Source organism: Macaca mulatta, chromosome 6, assembly GCF_049350105.2.
Source record: "Macaca mulatta isolate MMU2019108-1 chromosome 6, T2T-MMU8v2.0, whole genome shotgun sequence".
NCBI classification, from domain to species: domain Eukaryota; kingdom Metazoa; phylum Chordata; class Mammalia; order Primates; family Cercopithecidae; genus Macaca; species Macaca mulatta.
Window position 1 is genome coordinate 180,731,597 of NC_133411.1, and position 21,300 is coordinate 180,752,896.

The window sequence follows — 21,300 nt, forward strand, 5'->3', positions numbered from 1 at the left end:
AGTAGTGGGATTGCTGGATCAAATGGTAGTTCTACTTTTAATTCTTTAAGAAATCTCCACACTGTTTTCCATAGTGGCTGTACTAGTTTACATTCCCACCAGCAGTGCAGAAGTGTTCCCTGTTCACCACATCCACACCAGCATCTACTGTTTTTTGATTTTTTGATTATGGCCATTCTTGGAGGAGTGAGGTGGTATCACATTGTGGTTTTGATTTGCATTTCTCTGATAATTTTTTCATGTTTGTTGAGCATTTTTTCGTATGTTGAACATTTTTTCATACGTGTGTTGACTATTTTGTATATCTTCTTTTGAGAATTGTCTATTCGTGTCCTTAGCCCACTTTTTGATGGGACTGTTTGGTTTTTTTTCTTGTTAATTTGAGTTCATTGTGTTTGTTTTTTTCTTACCAGGTCAGCCAGGTTCTATAAAATCTCAGCACTTTAGGCTCTGGCTAAGCAGTTCCTACTGAAGGTAGACCTTGTCAAGAAGTACAGAATAACCTAGTATAGGTAAAAAGGTTTATTTTCCCTCCCCACTGCTGGAAACAAAAGGGGATTTTTTCTGTGATAATCACTGACAGAACCTAGTAGAGCTCTTGGAGGTAAAACTCACAAAAGTGTGGTGGGGAGCCCTGATGACTGGCTCCTCCTCAGTTTATATTTCTCAGACTTGTCCCACACTGAACCTCCAGCAATTTTTCAATTACAGTTCAGGTTACTCTACCTAGGCACTGGTTCTCGTGGATGTTTCTGCGCCAGTGAGTTATGATTCTCTGTATTTGCCTGTCTCTCCAATTTGTGGGGCAGCAGCTTCTCCTGTGACCTCACTTCTCTTACGAATCTGAATAGAATGGCTGATTTTTCAGTTTGTTCGGATTTTTACTTGTTGTCAGGACAAGCAGCACCTTCTTACATACCAAACCCACTCCCTTCTTTTAATCTTTCCAGTGTTTCCAAGTTAACGATATTGTTGATATTTCATGGGAGATGAGAATGTTTTCAAAGATTGAACTATTAAAAATAGACTGTGCACCTATTTCTTGACATGTACGACAATACCATCATAATTTGCAGTGACTCTATAGTTTACTGCAAATGAACAAGATTTTATAAATGATGTAGACACTGAAGTATAATATCTTTCCACAATAGCAAAGCTTGATTTTAATTTCTGACCTAATGGAACCTGAGTTATTTTTAAAGTGATTAGTGATCAAGGATTGGTGCAGAATAAGGTAAAAAAAGGTTTCCAACCACTGGTCTAGATAATCTCTTCAAAGCGTACTTCTGCTCTACTATTCTATGTCTTATAAATCAAATGGATGTGCCACAATTAAGAGAATTCTTTTGAAAATACATCTAGTGTAAATGAATTCCAAGCCCACAGCCAGACTATGCTTTGACAAGGCTGTTATAAACCATTCTTATCTATTTCTTAAAGAAAAACTACCAGTATTAAATAGTAGCATATGTCACACTTTCTAGAGATACTGGTAGCCACAGATTAGGGCTATCAAATATACGTAAAAATAGAGTTCTGTGGGCCAGGAGCAGTGGCTCACACCTGTAATCTCAGCACTTTGGTAGGCAGAGGCAGGCGGATCACTTGAGGTCAAGAGTTTGACACCAGCCTGGCCAGCATAGCGAAACCTCATCTCTACTAAAAATACAAAAAATTAGCCAGGCCTGGTGGCGGGCACCTGTAGTCCCAGCTACTCAGGAGGCTGAGGGAGGAGAATCGCTCACTTGAACCCAGGAGGTGGAGGTTGCAGTGAGCCGAAATTGTGCCACTGCAATCCAGCCTGGGCAACACAGAGAGACTCTGTCTCAAAAAAAAAGAAAAAAAAATTAAAAATAGAGTTCCGTGGTCAAATAAGTTTTGGAACTTGGGAAACACTGGGTGTCTCTATTGCAGGCATTCTCAGAGCCTTTATATGCCACTGTATCCTGTGAATTTCTAAGCTGGAAACACAGCATGTAGTGTTATCTAAACTTCTTTGGAAGGCATTATTCTCTGCCTAGAATGCCTGCTAACATCCTCTAGATTCACATCCACAGAATATCTTTTGGCAATCACTGCCATACACATAGGAAACCAACAGAACAGTTTCTTATGTTCTATAACTCAGAGTGTGTTTGACCTACGTCGCTGAATTACTAAAATTCCACTATTTCACTTTTTAAAAAACAAACAAAAAATAAAAATTAAAAAAAAAAAAAAGGCAGAAAAGCTTTATTTCACCCAAAGTAGAACAATAACAGAAAACAGGGCCAAGATGGAGAAAGCCCACTGCAACCTATCTCTCCAGTTGATTAGAACTAAAAACTCCTGATAAAAACTAGTTGAGAATTCTGAAAAGTCAGGGGGAAGGCAGATGTGGCAAGGGGTCAAAATGTGAAGAAACAATCCGCATGGGGGTGAATTTGCCATTATTTTTGTTTGTTGTTTCTCTTTTCTTTGTGTGTGTGGTTTTGTTTGTTTTTTTTGTTTTTGTTTTTTTTTCCAAATTGAGACAGAGTCTTGCTCTGAATTGCAGTGGTGTGATCCTGGCTCACTGCAACCTCTGCCTCCTGGGTTCAGGCAATTCTCATGCCTCAGCCTCCCGAGTAGCCGGGATTACAGGTGCCCACCACCACGTCTGGCTAATTTTCTGTATTTCTAGTAGAGATGGGGTTTCACCATGTTGGCCAGGCTGGTCCTGAACTCCTGGCCTCAAGTGATCCACCCACCTCAGCCTACCAAAGTGCTGGGATTACAGGCATGAGCCACCAACACCCGGCTTTTTCTTTTCTTTCTATTGTGGCTTTCACTCAAAGGCAGGCCCTGACCAGGAAGCTATAGTGAAATAGCAATACATGCAGCTAAAGTTCTGAAAGAAATCCCTCTTTCTAGGCAGAGGGGCTGGAAAAAGAGATCCCTGGGGGTTTCTTTTCTCTCTTTTCTCATAGGGCTCATGGCTCCAGTCATGAAGATGCACTGCAGAACAATGGAAAGGATAACAAAAATTCCAAGAGTGACCCAATTTTTCTGGCCAGAGGAAAAGGAAAAAAAGTGTCCTTATGAGCTGAAGAGACATAGGGAAAACCAAGAGGAAAGAACTAGAAATAAAAGAACCCAAACAACACATGACTTGGGCTTACCCTTGAGCTGTATATGCACAGAACAGACTGAACCAGCACAGCAAAGGCTGTATAGCTGAGCTGATATTTCAAGCACTGCTGAAGCCTCAGATTAACCTCTGAGTAGTGAAAGCCCATGACAGACCCAAAGTGGCACGGCAAAGGCTTTGAACAGTGGAAAAGAGATTAGAACCATCCCCCCAACCCCTCTGATGATGCCAAGACAGAACTTGTGTTCTGAACCCAACTAAGTTGACTAACTGCTTAAAAACACACTTACCCAAAAACATCCCCCAGAGGATTATAACAGAACCCACAGTCTTTACAACGTAATATCCACAATGCCCAAAATACTAGTTTAAATTACCTGGCATACAAAAATCAAGAAAAATGAAAAATCTCAGGGGACTGGACAATCAACAGATGTCAAGCTGGAGGTTACCCAGATGCTGACATGGTTAAAGATGTTAAGCAGTTACTCTAACTATACTCCACAGGATAAAGAGAAATGTGCTTGAGGTGAATGAAAAACAGAAAATTCTCAGCAGAGAAATAGAAACTGTAAAATATCAGAGCTGAAATTAACTCACTTGATGGGGCAGAGGGTAACAGGAGAATAGAGATGAAGAGATGAAAAATTCAGTCAACTTGAAGATAGGCCAATAGAAATTACCCAGAAGGGAGAGGAAAAAAGATTGAAAACAATGTGGAACAATATCTAATTTTGATCTAATATTTATGTGATTAGAATCTCAGAAGGAAAGCAGAAATTGGTACAGAAAAAATATTTGAAAAAATAATGGCGGAAGACTACTGAAATGTAAGTAATGAAAGACGTAAATTTACAGATTCAGTGAGTTCAGGGAGAGGCTTCTTGGATATAATATCGAAAGCATGATCCATAAAAGAAAAAACTGGTAAGTTGGACTTCATCAAAATTAAAATCTTCTGTCAAGTACAGTGGCTCACGCACGTAATCTCAGCATTTTGGGAGGTCTGGGTGGGCAGATCACCTGAGGCCAGGAGTTCAAGACCAGCCTGGCCAACATGACCCCGTCTCTACTAAAAATACAAAAATTAGCTGGGCATGGTGGCGCACGCCTGTAGTCCCAGCTATTTGGGAGGCTAAGGCGCAAGTATTGCTTGAACCCAGGAGGTGGAGGTTGAAGTGAGCCGAGATCATGCCCCTGCACTCCAGCCTGGGTGACAGAGTGAGACTCCATCTCAAAAAAAAAAAAAAAAAAAAAAAATTAAAACTTTTTGCTCTGTTAAAAGAGATCTTTAAGAAAATGACAAGATAGCCAGGCATGGTGGCTTACGCCTGTAATCCCGGCACTTTGGGAGGCTGAGGCAGGTGGATCATCTGAAGTCGGGAGTTTGAGACCAGCCTGACCAACATGGAAAAACCCTGTCTCTAATAAAAATACAAAAAATTAGCCAGGCGTGGTGGCGCATACCTATAATCCTAGCTACTCAGGAGGCTGAGGCAGGATAATCACTCGAACCCGGGAGGCGGAGGGTGCAGTGAGCTGAGATTGCGCCATTGCACTCTAGCCTGGGCAAAGGTAAAACTCTGTCTCAAAAAAAATTTTTTTTAATAAAAAGAAAATGAAAAGATATTTTCATTTTCTAATTGGGAAAGATATATGCAAAACATATCTAACAAACGACTTGTATCTAGACTACATAAAGAACTCTAAAAACTCAATAATAAAATAAAAGAACCCCATTTTAAAAATGGGTAAAAGATCCAAAAAGAAACTTCACCAAAGAATATAGAGATGGCAGGTAAGCATGTAGAAAGATGCTCACTATCATCACTGGGGAAATGCGAATTTAAAGCAAAATGAAGTATGTGCACATACCTACTAGAATGGCTAATATCAAAAAAATTGAGACAATCAAGGGCTGACAGGATACAGGACAAAAGCAACTCTCAGGCCAGGTGCAGTGGCTGCTCACACCTGTAATCCCAGCACTTTGGGGCAGGCGCATTGCTTGAGGTCAGGAGCTCAAGACCAGCCTGGGCAACATGGCAAAACACCATCTCTACTAAAAACAAAAAAATTAGCTGGGCATGGTGCCACGTGCCTGTAGTCCCAGCTACTAAGGAGGCTGAGGTAGGAAGGCACGAGAATTGCTTGAACCCAGGAGGCAGGTGACAGAGACAGACTCTGTCTCAAAAAAAAAAAAAAAAACAACTCTCATCACTGTTGATGGGAATGTGAAATGGTACAGGCACTGTGGAAAACAGCTGGGCAGTTTCTTAGCAGGTGAAACATACACTTACCATATGAGCCAGCAACCTCACTCCTCAGTTTTCACCCAATGAACTAAAAATTTAGGTTCCCCAAAAAACCTACAGGTATGTAATTATGGTAGCTTTATTCATAATTTTAAGAAACTGGAAACACCACAAACATCCTTCAACAGGTGAATGGGTAAGCACAGGAAAGAGGCAGAAAAGTCCAGGAAAAGAAAAGGGCAGGACAAGGGAATTGGGGGAATGAGAGAGCTGCTCCATATTACAGTTACACACCTCTGTGTGTTTATCAAAACTCACATAATTATACAACAAAAGAGCAAACTTCCCTGTTTGTAAGTTATGTTTTTTTACAAAATTTTAAAAACTCGATGCTTTCTAAAATATGAGGACATAAGCTACAATGTAAAATAAAATCAGATTAGATCAGCCATCAGATTAAACATAAGAAATAATAGTTTATCTACTATTGAAAAGTTAATGAAAACAATATAAGTTGCTATCATTCTGTGGTATTATTATTTGAGTCCTTCTCAGAAACTATAAAAGGTAATGGCTTTGGTTTATAAACTACCAATACCCTTACCAGCCGGCAAAGCAACCAAGAGCCCTGTGATACTGGGATATTTTCTATTTACACCTAATACAGAATAAAGAACGTGACTGTGCTTAGAGAAGGATAAGAAGTGAGACAATCCAGGATCTTGTATTAGTTACGGGGAAATGCTCTGGCTCTAGTTCTTTAGAACTACACCGAGAGCTGCCAAGATTGAGTGGAAGAGATAAAAACCAATCTGGAGTAAATGGAAAGATTGTCACATCTAGTGTCTAACACATAGCCACGATTCTAAAAATAATACATATAAAATTCAGTCATTCACCTTAATAGAATTATCTCGTAGGCCACTGATAATTTTTTCATCATCATACTGTAAACAGTAGACACCTTTACTATTTTCAGAGCGGCACTGAATCCTCTGCAAGTTGTGTCGTCCGCACCGCCAGTTAGATTCTATAGTCTAGGGGAAAAAGGAGACAAGAGATGAGTTTTTGTGAATCAACTTATTCTATTAGGTTTCAGACTTCGGCGTTGCTTCCAGAAACAGCATACCACCAATACCCCAATCTTGGTTTGCATAACTGTCTGTGGATAGGATCATGCTCTTTTCCAAGTAAGACATTAACCCAACAATGTTTTCTCTTAAACTTTCCCTGCCCATCTGGCAACTGTCATAGGATTTCCAATGAGTTTTGGATTGGGCTTGAAAAAAACTGGCCTCGACAGAATTCAGTATGTTTAAAGAATGCCATTTGCACCCAAAACACGCAAATAAATAGTAACTCATTGGGTCGCTCCCAAATGCCAATTAAAAACCATCATTAAGCATATATTGACAATCTACATACCCAAACAAAGCATTGTCTTGATCACTGAGGAAAGATACTGAGCAACTACTATAAGCCAACTACATAGGAAGAATTTTATTTATCATTTTTAACCTTCCTAATGTTTCTGTAGAGTAAAAATGGTACACTTTAGCCCTGGATTCTTGTTCCTCTTATCATTCATGCAACATTTGCTGAGATGTTAATATATTCCAGGTACCGTGCTAGGCACTGAGGATAAAAAGATCAACAGGAGACATACTGAATTCAGGGAGGCACCATTCCAATATCTAGGCCCATGGCGTCTGGAATAGATAGACACTAAACTAAGTTTATTTGGTTAAATGATCCATAATAACCTTGGAAGGAGGAAGTACTTATTATTTCCTTTTTACAAACAAGAAAACAGAGTTTAATTTGCCTGCAGCCACAAAATCAGTAATCAGACCAGCTGGAAATCACACTCAGTTCTTTCTGACTCTGAACCCATACTTTGCTACTAACATATTCAATACAAAACAGGATGGGCTTGCCTCTTGAGGCAGTGCACACAGAACGTAAGATCAGTAACAATTCCAAAAGTGCCAAATGAGTGATAAAAATTCTAAGTGCTGCAGGACTTAAGGGAGATAATGAGCTCTATAGCCTGGACCACTGGGCCAAGTTTAGTGAAGAAGTAGGTCATACCCAGAGCACCAGAAGACCTAACCTCTGGGAGTAGATATAAGTGATTTTTAAGGCTCAAAAGATACAATGTCTCTACTAAGAGTAACTAAAGTCTGAATTCCTGATCCTTGAAATTAGGGGAAAATAGGGATTTCAATAACCTGTTATATTTCAGGATATAGTTTCTCTCTGAGTAGCTAATTATTTCTCTACAGCTAAAAGTCTAATTATCTGCTTTGTTGAAGAAAGGAGTACTTAATTACTGGCTCTACTGACATCTAACAAAGTATTTCTTCTTATTTTGAAGGTAGTATCCTTCTGTGTACTCTAAAATCTTAAAATTAACTGAAAGCTATGTGCCAGGCACTATGCTTTCCTAACACTATACCACTCACTTTATATGTTTTGTAGCTAATTTAATCGTAACTCTGAAGCAGGAATCATTGTTTGCATTTTATAGAAAAGGAAATGGAGGGTTGGAGATATCGATACACGTATACTTAAAAAGTGAGTATTTCTATAATTTGTGGCCCCAGAGCTTAGCAAGAGTCCTGGAAATACGGTATCTTCCCTTGAGGAGCTCCCATACACATCTGTGAGGGCAGCATGGCGTATTTCCAATGCCCAGGAGATGCAAGGACGTGCCATGGAGATGCCAGGAGAGGGGAAATACTCATCTGTCCATCTGCCACCAAGTCAGAACTTCCTAGCCTGGGTCATCATCTCTAGTGACTTGGTAAAATATTAGACATACAAAAGCACACTTCAAAATAAAAAAAAATAAAAAATAAAAAAAACATAACCCAACCACCTCTGCTACCTCTATCAAAGTAGACAACGGATCTGTCCGGATAAGCAACTTTTTTATTTAAAAAGAGGTCCAGAATACAGGCATTTCTTAAGCAGAACTCAACGCATGGAATCATTGAGAGAAACAATGTATTTTTAGATCATGATTGAGCCATCTCAGCATGCTGAGCACTCCAGGAAAATGCTGATTTAGTAGGCAGATGTACTGGTAACAAGTCTACTTTGTGGCCAGTGACTCCTGGCAGTGGTTACAAATGTTCACGTTATACCCTCTGGGGGCCCACAGAGTTGCTACAGAATGTATGAGTTCATATGAACCCAAAGTATTACAAAGATGAATACATAATATGTTTTTACATATATGCCAGGTGTTACCAAGCTGTTCTTAGGTTTAAGAGGTATACAATTGCTTTAAGATGACACTGAAGCAGTAAGTAGCTTTGTTTCGCTTTATATTTCAATGACTAGAAAAAGCACATTTACTACCGCATGAGAGTTTGAGGGGGAAACAATTATTTTAATTTAAAAGAGGGGGTGGGGGGAATCCCTATACCAAAAAGAATTTCCTACATGCTCTCCCACTACTCTAAAATGTTTCCTAGAAGTGGGTGATGTGGCTACAATCTTTAACTGTACCCAAAACCCTGAAGACGCAGCAGAGAAGACTGCACAGAGGAGCCAGGGTCCTCTGTACACACTCAGCCTGTGATACATCAGTCCCCTGAGATGTCTGGACAGAGGATGACAACAACAGCAAAGGCTGAGCTATACTCTCTATCCCCAACCCTCAAGTAAGAGCTAGGGAAGAGGACCTCACAAAAGCTCTGCTAGATACCAGATTTTCATTCTAAGTTGAACGGAAGTTAGCAAACGGCTTAGCTTCTCAACACTTACAAAAAGCCTACTTTTCTCGAATAAGTTTCTGCATTTTAAAAGAAATAGTTTGTCAACCAATTCTTGATGTATCATTTTACAAAGTCCTCACCTAGGCCTGTTTTAGAAATCATCAGTTTCTTGAATCCCAAAGTGTAGCTTGTTTTGAAAAGCCGTGAAAGAGACACGGAGCCAGAGCAGGGAGTTGACTGCTTTGCTGCGCACCAACCCTGGGTAATTCCTCTTCTCAATTCCCTAGGCCACCTGCACAAAAAAGCAGCACTTCCTGTCAACTACGCCAGCCTCAAAAACTACCCCCATGATGTCTGACGACCGACTTTTACCTGAATGCTTATAAGCCAGGTCTTTTTTTAGAAAAACTAGACCTTTAAAACTGGCAGGTAGCCCACTGTGGTAGAAAATACCTGGGTCAAGTAGCAACTTCGGCAAAGGACTTCCACTGCTGTAAAGATGGGAAGAGTAATATCTACTCCCTCAAAACCACTGTTAAGGTTCAAATGAGATTATGTATGTAAGTTCTCATTATAGTGCCAGCAAATGGTAGTTACGTTCTTCTTCAGTTGTTGAAAACGTTAACCAAAAAGAGAGTGGGCTGCAACAACAAATACATAATTCTCACAAAGTTGCCAGAAATCGTTGTCTCAGTGTAGGCTGATATTTAATGCTAATAAGCCTGAGCCTTCCCTAACCATTCCCAGGAAGAGGCTCAGCCTTCAAATGGAATCCAACTATTATCCTAATGCCAGCAGCAGGAAGAGAGGTCATACACAGGTGCACCTCTTTAATTATGTGGATACCTATCATTTCACTTAGCCATCATGTGGTATGGCTACTGTAGAGGAATATTTCATGTTTTTGAGAACTTGTAAAATCCCCTTACCCTGCGCAAATTTTCAAAATACTGGGAAAGTAGCCATGATACACAGAGTATACAGCGGCATTTAAATTGGCAATAGAGTGAAAACAGATGTCTGAGTATGGAGGAATAACATTATTTTTAGAAGCCTAAACACAACTGGGTGGGTGGGCAAGTTTTGACATTTTCTGGTCAGGACAATGTTAATATCAGGTTTGCAAACCACAAAAAAAGCTCCCTGCTTTCCCTGAATAAAATGTGGCTTATTAAAAGGTGTGATACAACACACCATCATTTTCCCAGTGGTCTGTCCAAGAAGAGCACTTCAAAGGCTTCAATGCAATGAATGAAGAGAGGAAGAAGGTAGATTACTTGAAGGAGTTTGTCACTACTCAAATGGCAAAAGAGAAAAACCCAAGTTCAGAATACCAGAACTCTAGGGCTGCTATAACAACTCCCAACTCTCTGTTAATGGGCACTTGGGGGCACGCTAGAGTGAAAGCAGCATGGACTTTGGAGTAAAAATCTCAGCTTTGACAATTTGAGGATTAAATTAAATCACTTGTAGCAAAGCATCTACAGTCAGCCCACCATTGATGGTAACAACAATAACAACAACAACTAAGACTCCAGACAGCAAAGGAGAATATGGCTGCTTCTTTTAGGAGTGAGCCTCAGGTTTTCTAGGAATTCCTTCTCAATTCAGAGGCCCTCTAAACCCTCTCTATGTGTGGCAAGAACACCCAGGCGAGATGAGCCTTTGCAGAAAGCTTACAATACATATTTATTCTCCCCAGACTCCATTTCTCACATCCTCATTTCCTGAATAACAGGAGTTGGCTGCACTAAGCCAGGTTCTCTATTTTCCCTTAAAATTAAGCCAATTTTTGGTGGGTCAATGTAGAAGGGCAGATTCAGAGATGAACATTTCCTTTCTGTTCATCAAAGCCAAATCTGGGAATGTACAGATTACAGGAGCCGGCACATAAGCCAAGCTGTCGAGGTGGAGGAAGAAGGAAAAAAAGAAAAAGGTGTTGTGAACTGGCAACCCTGCAAAGTAGATGGGAAAAAACACAAGAGACTCTAAAGCTATGTACAGGCAACTGGGGAGGGAGGGGGACATAAAACAGCCACTTGACATTCCAAGTGTCATTTATCTTTCTGCAATGTGCTTAAAACCCTACTACTTTCACATAAGTGGACTAAAACAGGGCCCACTAATCAGATCTTAACTCATACCCTTTTTTCAATGAACAGTCAAGGACACTGAGTATTCGCACAATTAGAGAAGGAGGTAAACACCACCTTGAAATTCAGCAGGCATAAAACATGCCTCTTTCTCCCTCACTTCTTGAATTTTCCACTCTGAAAATGACAAACAACAACTCTCAGCCTGGATAGAGCTAGACAGACCTCAGTTAAAATCCCATCCCATCTCTTCTAGTTAACTATGCAGCAAGTCCTAAAACTTCTTTTAGTCTCAGTTTCCCCCTATTATAAAGATAATAACATGCACCTTGTAAGAATAAAAAACAGTAACCTATGTAAATCACCCAACACAGTTTGATATATGCAAGGACTTGAAGTGGGTATTTGTAATTATTATAGTCTGCTTGTGAGGATTTTGTACCAGCCATATGAACAGAGTCAAGCCCGTGAGAGTCTCTCATTTGATCCAGGATCACTGAAAGAACTCTCTACATATAACTCTCTATATTCTGTTTTACTCTGGACAGAATGAAACACACTCCCAAAACAGGAATAAAAAAATCTATTTTGAGGTGGTAGCAGTGGTCTATTGTTAAAAACTCGTATTAAGGTAGAAGGGTATACGGTTGATCACAGACTCAATTACCCACTAGCTGTGTGATCCTGACTAAACTGTTTAACCGTTTTAACCTTCTAAGGTTCCCTCAAATTTAAATAAGTACTTGGCCTACCTTTCAGGTTTTGTCCAAAATGTTAAAAGAGAAAATGCATTATAAAGTAGTTAACAAAGTATCTGGCATAAGTAAATGCTATTAGTGGTACATTACTTTTATGATTATTACTAGTAGTGCATATATCAAAGTATAAACATCATCGCTTATATTAAGAGGTCTAGCCCACAAAAATCTGGAGAAGACTTTTGTGGTCAACCAGTGGGTTTTTCCAAACCACACTTTAAGAACCACTGGGTAGACCACCGTGATGTAGAGGTTGTGTCACACAGGGTTTTCCCATAGAGCTGTTTCCTCTCACACCTGCCTCCCCTCCTACTTTAAAATATCATTTGAGCTTGAAGAAATGATGATGGCAGGTGGTGTCACATAGTGTCATGTCACAGAATACTGATTTCACATTGTCAATTATAAGAGCAGTCATCAGGATTCAATAAAATAATCTATGTCGCCACATCTTCAACCTGATCAGAGTTCTTCCAAGGTTCCTGTTCATAATTAACTTTAAACATCATTCTTTTAAACATCATTCTTTCCTTCTTTCCAAAGAATTTTTTTGATAAAATTATTCAAAGAAGTCTGGAGATAACTTTGTAAATAGTTGCCCCTCATCAAAGGAAAACAAAAAACAGAATGTAATGTAGTTTATAAGATGTGTACATAAGAAATGCCTTAGTACAACTACCTAGGGGTAAGCGACAGCCCCATCTCCCCTACGACACACACACATCAACCTAAGATTAAAGTTAACACCATGTCTCAGCCACTAGCCCTGCAGGGGCAACTTACTCTAAGTTTGGAACTGCCAATGGTCAATTAATTCTTAAACTTTATGATTTATCTAGTGAAAGTGTTTATTTAACCTCCTTAAAGGGTTGCTTATAATCGTTTCAGACAGCAGAATATTCAAGACAGTTTGTGTTTTAAATAATGATATTCCAGTCACATTCAGATTTACCATTAATGGAATGATTCCATTATTCACATCTGCCTGGAAGGGGGGAGGGGTCCGAAAAAGCACATGTTTCTCCCTTAATGAATTTTGGCACAATAACTTTTATGTCTATCACCTGGGGGAGAGGATTACTTCACATTTGGGAAACTGAGTATAACTTTATGGGTGATATTGCATCGCCTAGCAAAGGCTAAACTTTTCTGCCAAGGAGGAAACAGTGAAGTAACCAAGACCTGCCAAGAACACATGTGAAAGAGTTAATGAGAAATGCCTGTGCATGTCTTTCCTGGTTCAAGGAAAAAGTCTAAATAGTAAAACTGAACTAATTAGAACACATGAACGATATCAAACATCTCCAGTGTTTCTCATCAAGTTTACAGAGTTTTACTGGTCTGGTGAAGTTACGCTCAAATCCAAAACGGTCCAGGAGCATAATCTGCCCTATAAATCCACCTAACTGTTGCTTAGAATGATATCTGCATCATTTTTATGAAAAACTATGAGTAATGTACAGAGAAAACTTGGAATGTGCCTTCTCTAGTTCTCTAGAGATGGCTCAAAAATGTAAAACGATGCTTACTTTAAAAAATGGGGCCAGGGATTTTGGAAAATTTATCAGATTAGAATAAAAGGATGATTTTAGATTAAGGCTTGAATTAACTGGCAGCCTTGCAGAAGCATTTCATGTCTTAAAAAAGTTAGATATTCTTTGCAAAAGACATTATCTTTTCTGAAGAAGAGCTGCAGATTATATACATCGTGACACATTTACTCCAAAAGCCCAACTTTTAAAAAAAATCATTAGTTCTACGATTTTAGAACAAAAGAACACTCTAAGGGAACATAAAAAGTCGAGAACAAGACACTAAGAGCCCATAAAACAGATAAATCATAAAGTTACCTCTATATCCTGGATAATCTTTGGGTATAATGACCTATAAAATGAATTTGGAGGGCCATCTGTGGGTCTGTTTTTAAACAGGTACTGATCCCTGGCAAATAAAAACAAACAGATGTTACATTTTTGCACATAAAAGGGTGAATTTTATCTAAACATGGTGCTGACAAAGATGTATCTTTCATGTCTTTTAACTTGCATTGAGCTTTAACTGTTCAAAAGCAGGATTTCTGACAAATTTACATGTTAGAGACAAGTTTAGCTCAATTCACAGCTCTCTAACACAATCCTGATCTTCTGTTTTCTGAGTACTAATATATAACAATCTAGCCTTTTATTCCATAGAGTTTAATAAAAAGCGCTACATTGTGAAACATCTAACTTAGCACACATCAAACTTCCTCCCGTAAGGAAAATACAGCTCTGACCCTCACTCATAAGGAAAATACAGCCCTATATGCACCTCTTTCTGTAGCGCTCTCTGTGCTAACTGGGCCATACAGCATAGAGCTAGCTATAAAGCTGCATCAGAGTTGTGAGTTTTCTCTGAAAAATCCTATCACTATTACTTCCTCTACCAGAAGTAATAACAAACAGGAAAGTGGCACTACCTGACTTCCTCTTATTTTTGTCGTATCTATATTTTGGTAATGGTATCATCACCTAAGCAAAACGTGAAGGAAAAAGCATAAACACATAGCTTTGAAAAGCCAAATCCCATTCAAACTATATAATACAGTTCATAAAGGAAATACACATTTCAGAGGGAGAAATTTTAACAGCTTTAACTTTTTCTTTCAACTTTTGATCACTCATTTTCCCCCCTTTTTAAAAATAGGCCAGCACATTTGCAAGTAAAATTGCACTTTTAACTAATCAAGTTGACTCTGTCAATGAAATTTTTTCAAGGGAACAAGCAACCCAAGTACTTACCACCCTCTTCTTTCTGAAAGTCCTTTCCACAGGGGATCAGTGCGCACCATTCGTTCAATCAGCTTCTTCCACAGCATTCCTTCTGAGATCACCCGCTGCCATTCTTTACACACCAGCTCCGCTGCACACAGGGACCTGGCGTCCAGGTACGAAAGGATGTTTTCTGCTATGTGATCTAAGCCTTGCTCTACAAAACAGAAAAGGGAATGAAGGAATGGGAAGAGAGATAGAAAAGAACCAGCCATCATTTCCTTAAAGATAAGAGGAATAAAGAAATCCTGAAATATTTTAGTAATATCAAAAGTTGTACAGATACTCAAATCCATGAGTACATAAACATACACACTTCTTTTTGGTTCTGATTTTTTATGATAAACAATTAACAGCAACTCTTCTCTGTGTGTAAAAGCTGACCTTGGACAGTTCTGTATTTGTCAAATATTATGATAAAAGACTTCATTTTCTTTTATATAACTCTCACAGCCCTCCTGTGGGGCAATGATGCCCCAAATTTTACAGATGAAGTACAGAGAGGTAAAGAACTCAAGATTTTACACTCCAAGACTGGAACTCAGATTTCTTGCTTCAAAGTTTGTGTTCATTCCCATCTTATTCACTGTCTCTCATAACAAATCATATCCCCATTAATCCATACCCGGTGTAAATCCCCGGGAGGTCAGAAGACAAACAAGGTAAAACACCGACTCGTCTTGAAAAACTTACGAAAAGTTAAATGGCAATCCAATAATTAAAGTCGATTGTGCTTAAATGTGTTTCTGTCAATCTTTTCATCTTTTGTATCCATTTTCTGTTCCTAAACGGATGGGGACAATCTTCAAAAGCAATAACCCCATGTCTACAAATCCCAGAATCTTAGAGGTTATTGGCTTCAACCTCCCACACGATACAAGGATACTCTCAAAGAAAACCACTCCCAGCCTCTGCCTGACATTCACAATGGGAAGATGATCAACATGGCCACCACTGTTGCCACCTGTAAACCCCCATCCTGTGGCAGTAAGCATGTCTTCTGTAGTTGCAAGAAATAAAGCTTATCCCCAAGCTTATTCTGTGCAGGGATGAGAACACAGAACATATCATCAGAAAATTCCCATTTCAAGTCCCAGGTTCACCACTTAAACTAGTTCTATGACATGAAACAAACACTGAAACATCCCTGTGCCTTGACTTTTTGTGCCTTAACATACAAAATGCTAACCACCAGTAACAACTGTCCTTTCTCACACTGTCAGAATCAAATTCAACAGTTTTACAAAAACATTTTATAGACAATAAAGCACTCTACAAGGTTAATATCTGTTCCTTTTCTCAAAATAATTAGAAGTAGTATAATAGCACTAAACTTGGTTGTTGAAAGGCCAGATGTAGGTAAATTATTAAACTTTCAGAGTCTCAGTTTCCTCATCCGTATAAGATTATGATAATAATCTCTACTTGATTCTGAAAATATCAAAATGAGATGATGCACGAAAAATGCTTTACAAACTAAAGTTTCTTCAACTCTAAGAATGACTATTATTATACCATTGGTTATAATTTCCAGGTCCTTCATATACTAAAATTGTCTTACTCTGGATTAGATCAAAGACCCAAGCTATGATCTAAGAATAAAGACTACACTGGGACCACTGTCCTTTCCTGCGTGTCATTTATATTACAGTTAATGTGATCAAAGGCTGCACTGACTTCCTCTGACAGTCATATCACAGAAGACGCCTAACATGGCAGTACGTTAGAATAAAATCCTAGGCCTCTCCCCCCAAAACACCTATTAAAACAATGTCCCCTAATGCTCTATTTGTACAGTTAGTTGGAAAGGCAGGGGCAGCTTTGTGCAGTTTATATTTATCCTTACTATAATTCACCTTCAAAGCTTTGACCCATCCATTTCAGTCTCTAGAATTCTGATTTTTGTCACATCCAGAAGAGTGGGTATTCCACACCAGACCTGCATGATGGGCTAAAGTACTAAGGCAAACATGTTAAACCGTGTTGGCAAACACGTTAAATGGGTCAGAACCAAGGACAGCACCCATGACACTAGCTATTAGTAGCTATTATTATAATATTTTCCTCCAAGCTAACACTGATGCACTCATCAATATGCCCAGGGCACCCACACTGAGCCATCCGGTCTGCAGTCATCTATATGTGCCACTGCCCAGCCCATATCTCTCTATTCTGTCCTCAGGTATTTGGAAAAACCAGCCTATGATGATACTACCATTTATTTACTTCATTCTTCAGACCTACCTACTAGCCTGGTAACTTTATCCAAAAAGGAAATAAGGTGAGTTTGGTATGGCTGCTTTCATGTTCCCGTGCTGGGGTTTACCACATGAAGTTGTATTGAAATTTTTCACTTACATGTTGACACTAGCTGCTTGGTATCCCTTTTAAACATATCTAGTTCACGTTCATTATAGAAAATCTATAAAGTGTAGATGAGCAAAATTTTTTACATCTCTAAACCCCATTTCCCAGAGATGGGAACAACTTTTCACATTCTGTATACATCCTTCTAGGTTTACACAACCATACACAATCTTTTCAGAGGCTGATTAGCCTTTGAAACTCATCTAAGAATTCTGCTAAAGTACAACATCTAATTTCATAGCTAAATCCCCCCAAAACACCTTCTCCAGTTCTTAAAACCAGGAATTCTGTTCATCAGTCATCTCTGGTGCTATCATGCAAGACTACCACGTGCAACTGTACAAGTTGTACAGGGCACAACCGTACCCAATAGTTCTGCATACTGGTTTTCAATTACTTCACAATGTTCTACAACTTGAAAAATCACAACCACAGGTTTTGCCACTATCCAGACATACAATGTATTTAGGCCTATTTGTTTATACGAGCTATGAGATTCCTAAATATCTTCACATCTTTTCAAATACAACTTTGCTAACCTTTCCTTTAAAGCCATTATTCTTGGGTTGGGGGGGGTGGAATTAGGTTAATGGGAGTGAAAATACGTTGTTTCTTTCTATTATCACTACACTATCTATTCTAAGCACATTATTCCTTCATTCTTTATAATCTTGCTCCAAATAGTTAATTATTTTGTTTTCAACTCTTTCAATTTACTTCAACATTTTGGCCAATTTTACATTATTTGGGGTTTGGTCCTCTTGGTACCATTCTCAAAGGTTTCACAGGGACTCACTCTACCACCCAAGTTGGAGTACAGTGGCACAATCATGGTTCACTGCCACCTCAAACTCCTGGGTTCAAGCAATCCTCCCACGCCAACCTCCCAAGTAACTAGGACTACAGTCACATACCCCCACACCCAGCTAATTTTTTTAATCATTTGTAGAGATGAGGTCTCACTATGTTGCCCAGGATGGTCTCAAAACTCCTGGGCTCAAGCAATCCTCCTGCCTTGGCCTTCAAAGAGCTGAGATTACAGGCGTGAGCCACTGCACCTGGCTGCCTTTCTTCAATCTTCTATGTTTACTTAAAATCAGGGAAATCCAAGGATAATCACATGGGGTTCTACTTGTGCCTCTCCATCACTAGGATTGACAAATTAATCAGAATTTCAAACTGCAGAATCTGTCAGTCCTCTAAACATTTTCATTCAGTCTCTAGCCGTGGACTAACAGACTTGGCTCTTTCAATCTTTCGAATGCTGGGGTACTTATCTATCTTCCTTTTCCGGTTTCTGCACTTAATATCAGAACACAGCTAATTACAGCATCTCGCTCTGTCACCCAGGCTGAAGTGCAGTGACATGATCATGGCTTATTACAGCCTTGACCTTCCAAAATCAAGTGATCCTCCTGCCTCAGCCTCCCTAGTAGCTGGGACTACAAGTGTACATTACCATGCCAGGCAAATTTAAAAAAAAAAAATTTTCTTTTAGTAGAGACAGGGTCTCACTATGTTGCCCAGGCTAAGAACATGGCCACTTTTAAAGGTTTATATTACTTCACATCATTAACCCCAAATCCTCCTAAATGGTTATAAACACATCTCTAATTAATTCCCCTCTAGAATCCTCTGCTCTCTGAAAGGTGAAACAAACAGCAAGACAAGGATGCATTAGGGGCTGCATGGTGGCTCACACCTGTAATCCCAGAACTTTGGGAGGCCAAGATGGGCAGATCGCTTGAGTCCAGGAGTTTGAGGCTGGTCTGGCCAACAAGGCAAAACTCCATCTCTACTAAATATACAAAGATTAGCTATAGTGGTACACGCCTGTAATCCCAGCTACTTGGGAGGATGAGGTATGAGAATCACTTGAACCTAGGAGATGGAGGTTGCAGTAAGTGGAGATCACGCCACTGCACTCTAGCCTGGGTGACAGTGCAAGACTCTGTCTTTTAAAAACAATATAAAAAATAAAAAGAATGCATTAGGTACTTGCCTTTTCAAACCTCAAAGGCTGCAACATCCCCATCATCTGTGATGGGAAAGCAGCACCCAAACCTTCCACCTATCTGGGGGGTCTATGAGTCTGTGTGGTTGTATCTGACTCAACTCAGGGTTACTGATTTTTAAAACAACAGCAACAAAAAAATATTCCCCCAATCTTCTCCTGACCTACTAAATCAGAACCTCTAGATGGTAAGGCCCAGGAATCTGTTCTTTTTTATTTTTTGAGATGGATTCTCACTCTGTCACCAGGATGCAGTGCAGTGGCACCATCTCAGCTCACTATAACCTCCACCTCCTGGGTTCAAGCGATTCTCCTGCATCAGCCTCCCGAGTAGCTGGGACCACAGGCGCACACCACCACACCCACCTAATTTTTGTATTTTTAGTACAGACGGGGTTTCACCATGTTGGCCAGGATGGTCTCGATCTCCTGACCTCATAATCCGCCCAACTCGGCCTCCGGAAGTGCTTGGATTACAGGCATGAGCCACCGTGCCCAGCCAGGAATATGTATTTTTAAGACGTGCCACTAGATAACACTGAAATATTGGGAACTATCAGTTTACAGCAATGATATCCCTTTTAGTCCTCTTTGATTCCCCCATCAATTGCTCACAACTAGGCTATCAATGAGTTTTTACAGAAATAAATCCCTTACTAATACTTATTTCTTCCTCTTTCAAATGCTATCAGTCCAATTAAGCAACATCTGAGTGATATCTATGAGATTTGACCTATTTCCTTTGTCTAATACTTTAAATGCACTTCCTCCCTCTATAAGGCAGCATGTTTTAGTCTTGTGGAAAACACACTGCCTGAAAGTCAGATAAACCAGGTTGAATCTCAGTTCTGTCAACTGCTAGTTGTGTGACCTTAAGCAAATCAGTTTTCCTTTTAGGATCTCAGTCTTCCATAATATCAGAATGATATTAAATGTCTGAAATAAATTACATCATATAATCTTTGCAATAACCTTCTGAGATAGCTACTCTAAATACCCTCATTTTACATGGAGGGAATCTCCCAGTCTTGTTGGGAAAGTTAGTAAGACAGCATATGTAAGGAGATGGGTAAATAAGAAGTTTACTCAAGAAATGTCAGTCTTTGTTCTCCTCTCCCCCAAATCATCTCAATGGATATCAATGGACAAGGCCACTACACAACATTCTTCTTGTTACTTTCTGCATTTTGCATCCCCTCTAGCAAAAAGCTAAGCCCCCTCCCTCTGTTTTTTTGGTATAAGTCTCATGGCCCCTTAAATGTTTTGAGAAGAACAGGAATCAAACAATCTCTGTTCAGGTACCTTAGAGTGGCCACCCTCAGGAGCCATGCAGACCATGTAACTTTCTGGTTTCAAGCCTGTTCAGGACAAAGAGGTTACTGAATAAGGTGGTCCATTTGCCTGAGCTAAAAAGTGCTTTGAGGTATTTAAGCATTTTCTGAAGTACCTATGTCTGGCTCTCATTACTGTCTCTATCATGCTGAGACTCCCCCATCTCCCACCACCACCCCCTTTTCCTAAGGCAACAAGAGGACACATTACAGCTTCAGAAAATTGAGGCCATAACACTTCGCACACAGTGCTGAAGACATGCTGCTGTTGCTAATTACAGGAACCAGATGAAAGTCTGGAAAAACTTCAATAATAAGTTAAAACAATTAAAAGGCACAAATTTCAAAGCTCAATATGTAAATAACACTGTATCAAAATGAAACTCAAATGTCAATTCAATGCCCTTGACTACAACCAGTTTTAACACAGCTGCTTAGATCACACAATTACAGAAACTTTTATTATTTTAGAAATGCATTTCAAAGAGCAGCTGCAAAGAAACTTCCTTTTCCACCCACCCCTGCTATCCCTTCCCCCTCCCAAGTCACAAATCTAGTTGTAAAATCTGAAGTTCTAAACGTTTTAAAAGAAAACAATGCAATTGCTAACAGCAACAGTCCCTCAACGGATGCCTTCCACCTGGAAAACACCAACGTAAGGTTTCAGACAGAAATGAAGTGAAAAGCGGCTCAGCTCACAAAGTCTAACATCTTTTTCCATAAAACACCCAGGAAACAAATCAACAAAGTGACACACACTTTGTCATGTGATGTCAGGATGAATCAATTCGGAAATCAGTGGATTAATTCGGAATAATTAAAATGTCCTAGCAAT

At 39.5% G+C, this 21,300-nt stretch overlaps 1 protein-coding gene across 5 annotated transcripts in view; it reads right to left on the minus strand.

Annotated features, from left to right (window-relative positions):
- FBXW11 (F-box and WD repeat domain containing 11) overlaps positions 1-21,300 on the minus strand; it is a 140,987-nt gene that overhangs the window by 21,508 nt on the left and 98,179 nt on the right. For all 5 annotated transcript variants that reach the window (XM_015141401.3, XM_015141398.3, XM_015141397.3 and 2 more), the window contains 3 exon segments: positions 14,724-14,910; positions 13,794-13,884; positions 6,267-6,404 (listed from right to left, as the gene is read on the minus strand). In XM_015141401.3, the coding sequence (XP_014996887.1) occupies positions 6,267-6,404; positions 13,794-13,884; positions 14,724-14,910 (416 nt within the window).